The sequence below is a fragment of the Diabrotica virgifera genome, chromosome 7, assembly GCF_917563875.1.
Source record: "Diabrotica virgifera virgifera chromosome 7, PGI_DIABVI_V3a".
NCBI classification, from domain to species: Eukaryota; Metazoa; Arthropoda; class Insecta; order Coleoptera; family Chrysomelidae; genus Diabrotica; species Diabrotica virgifera.
The window spans coordinates 223527597-223533596 of record NC_065449.1 but is presented as its reverse complement, the minus strand read 5'-3'; the positions used below and the strand labels follow the sequence as shown (position 1 = coordinate 223533596).

The following is a 6000-nucleotide window of genomic DNA, read 5'->3' as shown; positions in this document are numbered from 1 at the left end:
GCAGAACAACACTCCTAGAAGAATCCTTTCAACCTGTGGGAAGTAGAAATAGGGATAGGCCAAAACTCAGATGGAAGGATGGTGTGGATGAGGATGGGAGAAAAATAGGCGCAGCAAACTGGCAACGGTTGACAATGGATAGGACTGACTGGCGAAATAGACTTGGGAAGGTCGAGGCTCTTTCATAGGGCTGTAGCACCATTGATAATAATCCTCTTTTAATAAAAGTATTGTTAATATTTGTTTACAATACTATCTTTTAAAAACCGATACGCAATTATTATACTAAGGTCATAATTCTAAAGGTTTTTTTTAACCTGCAAATTTACAAACAATACGTCTACGATGTAACGGTTTTGGTATATAGGTACCGTCGCGTCGCTTGATAGAATAAATTTCATTTGCCCTTAAAAATAAATAAAAATCACGCATTTGGAAAGACGAAAAACCCAGTAATTTGTTTTGGCGTGTGTACAGATAGTAGGTAAATTGTGACATTTTTATCTCCTATGCTATCAAACTTATAATAGTCAAATTATTTGGTTTATATGTTCACAAATTACCATGAAGTCCTTAGCAATAATGCTATTGTTGTGTGGCAATTTGAAAATTGCTCTGAGCGAAACGGTAAGTGTTTACATTATGTAAATAATTTTCTACTTTTTTATAGAATGTATATTATAGGGTGAGGCAGTTAACTGGCCTATTAGAAATATCTCGAGAACTAAAGGCAACAGAATCATGAAAGTTGGAATACAGAGGTTTTGAAGGATGATCTATTAAATTAAAATATTTTAATCTCTTTGCAACTTCCGGTTATACCGGAAGTTGCTTACAACTTGGTTTTTTAAATAGGACACCCTGTATATTTTTACATTTTTGGATTCTCCTCAATATTTTCTTTTTAAAAATATGAGGTTTTGTAATATTATACAGGGTATTTTAAGATATATTTACGTTTTTTTAATTTCGTAGCAATATTCACACCCTGTAGAATTGTAGTAGTTTGTGTAGTTTGTAGAACTTTATACATTACGTATATGCATAATGTGGCGCTTAATGCAAGTATAAATGCCTATTTGTGTCTCTTTTATATAATATATTATACTATTCTGAAAATATTTCTTCAAAATATAATCAGTCCCAAACTGAATTTCCTCTATACACGTGGCCTTAAAAAACATTTGGCTATACCATTGTTTAAAAAAAGAACAGATTGTCTATTGTAAACAATGGCTACAGTATTGTCGGTAGGTCTTGTTCATATTATCTGTTTTTTTAGTGCTAAAGGTTCAGTTCAAGCGAATATAAAGTGCTTATTACAAGCGTCTACCATTTAGCAGACATTACGGGCTTACAGTGACAGTGGTATTTGACGGCTACAGTGACTCGAAAAAGAATATTAAAGCTGTAGAACAACGTCGTCGAACTACAAAAACATTATCGGGTTCCGAGATTATCTTTGATGAAAATATAACAGTTCCAGCGAATCAACAACAATTTTTCGCCAACGTTAATAATAAATCTCGTTTCATTTCCATGTTAACTGACAAATTAACAGCTGTCAATATTAAAGTGAAATAAGCTAAAAATGACGCAGATGTCCTTATAATTGAGACAGCAATTGAAAAATTTAAGGCAACAAACACAACAATTGTAGTTGGTGCAGATGTTAATTTGTTAGTACTGCTTACTACAAGGACTCCAGTAGATAAAGTTATTTATTTTCTGAAACCTGGAAGGGCTCAACAACGAACAGAGATATATTCTTCGAAAAGTTTATCGGCTTATCCCAAATGCCAAAATATATTTTATTTTTACATGCGATAACCGGCTGTGACACTACGTCAGCAATGTACAGAAGGGGCAAAACGTCAGTACTTAAGTTATTCGAAAAAAAAAAGATTTGACTAACTGCTGTAAAGTTTTTCAGAACTTGATTCCACACCACAAACAATAATTACGGAAGGAATTCGCTTTCTTCTTGCGGTTTATGGAGCTCAAAAAAATTAGTTATCTTGATAAATACGGGTACTTAACTTTTGTAAAAAATACGCGAAACAAGAAACAAGTACAACTATCATGTCTTCCTCCCACATCAGCATCTGCTTTTCAACATTTTTATCGAGTATATTATCAAGTTCAAACATGGCTAGGCAATAAACTGAATCCAGAAGGCTGGGGTTTAAAATTAATAGATAATACTCTGGAACCTATTAAAACCTTACTCCCACCTGCTCCAGAAAAACCCATTAACACTATTTTTTGCGATTGCAAAAAAGGTTGTAGTGCCAAATGTGGATGTAAAAAAGTCGGATTGCTGTGTTCTCTAGCGTGTACCAACTGCCAAGGTCAGTCTTGCTCAAATGTCCAGTTTAGTACAACAGAGGAAGACTCCTGTGATTTTAATGAAGAGACCAATGACTCAGTCACATTTGAATAATTTTTGAACATCCAGCAAGAGGAAGAGGAAGAAGATGAAATCGAAGAAGACTTGACTGTTGAAGTAGACTTTCAAGAATATGAATCTGATTCAAATATCTAAAGAAATAAAAACACTAGTTAACGTAATAATCAATAGCAATATCAATAATCAATATCAATATTAAGGTAATATCTAGAACTTGACCGGTATTGTTTCCTTAAATTATTCTAAAATTATCAAAACAGTTAGTGGAGTAGGCTTACAGGGGAAACCAAGGTAAAAAACGCGCTGAGTACACTACCTCACAGGTGGGGTGGAAACGTGTGTGCATATCATGTATAATGTGACTCTTAGAATCGCGATATCTCAGGAATGGCAACTCTTAGGAAAAAAATAGTAAGGAATATTTTTGTAGAGAATTTTAAGATCTACAACTTTGGTTTAAGGTTCTTTTTTGATAAAACTTACCGTTTTCGAAAAAAATCCAAAAAATCTAAAATTTTGACCTTTGACCCCTAATAACTTTTGTTGCACACAAGGGATCGGTGGGGACTTTTAATACTTTATTTGTTATGGTACACCTTAGCTCTCCACCAAAATTTGGCTCTCCGGCAATTTTTGTTATTTCAAATGTCTATATAGACCGGGTTAATTAACTGTGTTTTTATTGTGCATGTTACCATGGAAACGGAGATCATAGTATGGAAGACCGTATTAGAACCCGTGATAAAAAATATTTCTCACTGCAATGGCCGACTTTTCTCACTGCGTGAGGAATTGTTCATTTTAAATGTATGTAAGTAGGGAGAGAAGTTGCATATTGTATAGCATCCATAGAAAAAAAAAATTGTTCAATCTGTTTTCGGTTTATCTCTTGTCTAATAGGGATGGTCGTGAATTTAACGTTATATTTTATTTTCAGGTACCAGCTGCAGATCCTAATAATGTTAAATTTAGAAAATGTGTAGATTTTACTGCTGAAGGTGGGGCCAACTCATGGAAAGAGGATTTAAGAACATTTCTTTATCCAGAAAAGGAGGCCTTTGATTTAGGTAAATCTATTATTCAAAGTTAATTATAACCTAAATCTATTATTTCTGATCGCGTACGTAGACAGTGTGCCCGCGTAATTTGGAAACAATGGGAAACATTTTTATTATTAATTTTACGAAAAAAAGTTATACTTCATAAAAAGCACCGATTGGTCTAAAATCTAATATGCAAACATCACATACCAAGTTTTATAAATTTTATAAGTTTGTATCAAAAAATATGAATGTCGCTCAAGAGTAGTTCCTTTATAATTCGCAATATCGAATATATTTATTAGAAAAAGTGGTTTGGAATTAAAAACTGCATTTTACTATTGAAAAAAAATTCAATTTTTTCTCCGTTACAAAGAACCGATACCGCTATCATCTTGTTTTATACAACGCAGAGCTTTCTATGGAGAATAACTCTTTTTCGTAAAATTAATAATAAAATACGGAGTGAGTTTTATGTATGGAAACACTCAATTATCTCGAAAATGGCTTGCAAGATTTTTATAGATTTTGGTATGGAGGTGTTCTCTAATGCCGCCGATATTATAGTGTTAATTACATTGTTGTCAGATCTTTGGTTTTTCTGGAAATCTAATGAACTTTTTTATTCCAAATAGAATACCTCTATATTTTTGGTGTTTTGAAGTCCCTAAAAAATACTGATTATTTTTTATGTGATATTCCCTATACTTAAATGACATAATTTCGGAACTATTGCTACATTTATTAAATAGAAAAATTTTAAACAAATTATAAGAATCAATTTTCTCGGCCCGGGTAGATATTGTTTTACGTTGTTTGGATCATTAGGAACAAAAAAGCTCTTGTGTAATTTTTCTCTGAAGTTAATCGTTTTCGAGTAATAAACAATGTAAAACTGAAAAAAATCGAATAATGCGATTTTCGAGGTCCAAAAACACAAGTAAAACATACAATTTTTGAAATTACTAGTACATCTTTTGAAATTACTTCTTCTAATAGCTTGCCATAAGACTGTTTGACTCGTTGTATTCTAAAACATTGCTCTTTAATTGTTAATGAAATGCATATGAGAGAAGGGGCGCTAAAAAACAATGTTTTGAACTTGAATGTGGATATGTCGCAGTTTCAAAAATAATATTTTTTATTTGTGATTTTTAACCTTGAAAATCGTCATTATTCGATATTTTTCAGTTGTAAATTATTTATAAATTGGAAACTACTAATTTTAGAGAAAAATTAAAAAGATCTTCTTGTTTTCCAATGATCCAAACAACCTAAAACAATGTCTACCCGGGCCGAAAAAATTTATTTTTATTTGTGTAATTAAAGTTTTTTTTAATAAATGCAGCAATTATGGCATTACTCCGAAATTATGGTATTTAGGTATAGGGAATATAACATAAAACATAATCAGCATTTCTTAAGGACTTCCAAACGCAAAAAATATACAGAGAGTTATATTTGAAATAAGAAAGTTCATTAGATTTCCAGAAAAACGGAAGATCTGACAAAAATTTAAGTAGCACTACAATATCGGCCGCATTAGAAAACCCCTTCCTACCAAAACCTATAAAAATTGTGCAAGCAGGGCTGCTTTATCCATTAGGCAATATAGGCAGCTGCCTAGGGCGGCAAATTGTGAGAGAGCGGCACAGGGGCGTCATACAATACATTATATGATGTAATGATAAAAAAAACTGAAAGTATTTTTTGTAAATTTCACATTTTCAGTTTCAGGGGGGGCAACTGCCTCCCCTAACCCTATCAAATGACGCCCCTGGGGCGGCAAAAATACTGTACAAAAAATATTTGTATTTAAAAATTAAAATCGAATACCAAATAAATATGTATATTCATCATTCATCCATCAATTAAATAGAAGTGGGCTGGGCATTCGTTTTTAAATAAAAGAAATTGCATTCATATCAAAAATAAAACAAACATAGCATTATGTTATCTTAAACTTAACACTATCATCCAAAAAACGGAAGTCATAAATTTAGTGATTATTGGGCCGCCAAAAGCTCGGCAAAGACGATGATTGACTGAACACAGCAATAGCAATATTGCACATTTGCAGAAACTAAAGATTAAGTAGGAAATCGAGTTAGAGTTGGGATTTTCAAACTGTATTATTACAAGTACATAACATTACATTCGTGTTGTCGCACTGATATAATACTCCAGCCAGGGAAATACGCAAGAAATAGACCATGTTCGGGACAATGAAATATCACGGTAGCTGACTTTTTTAGTTATTGTTGACTTGACCTATAGGATGAAAACCTACATGTTTCCTGTATAGAGTTCGTGTTTATTAATTATTAACAATTTAGTGCAATCAACGCGATTTTTTTCATTTTTTGCACTCAATTAAAAAGCTAAATATGTAGTTGACATAAATTACAAAATTTATTTTTTTAGAACATTGAAAAATCTTCAAAATGACGATTTTGAAAGTCAAAAAGTTAATTTGTTGCTTCGTAAACTACAAAATAACTGAAAATCGTTATTTATTAATAACTTTTACTAAAACTAACTTAGAACTGT

The 6000-nt window shown here is 32.1% G+C and overlaps 1 protein-coding gene across 1 annotated transcript in view; it reads left to right on the top strand.

Annotated features, from left to right (window-relative positions):
• The first annotated feature begins 361 nt into the window (after positions 1–361).
• LOC114334775 (angiopoietin-related protein 7) overlaps positions 362–6000 on the top strand; it is a 37142-nt gene continuing 31503 nt past the window's right edge. Inside the window, exons 1-2 of the mRNA XM_050657182.1 lie at positions 362–627; positions 3348–3477. Of these exons, the coding sequence (XP_050513139.1) occupies positions 565–627; positions 3348–3477 (193 nt within the window). The 5' untranslated portion in view covers positions 362–564. The remainder of the gene's footprint in view (positions 628–3347; positions 3478–6000) is intronic.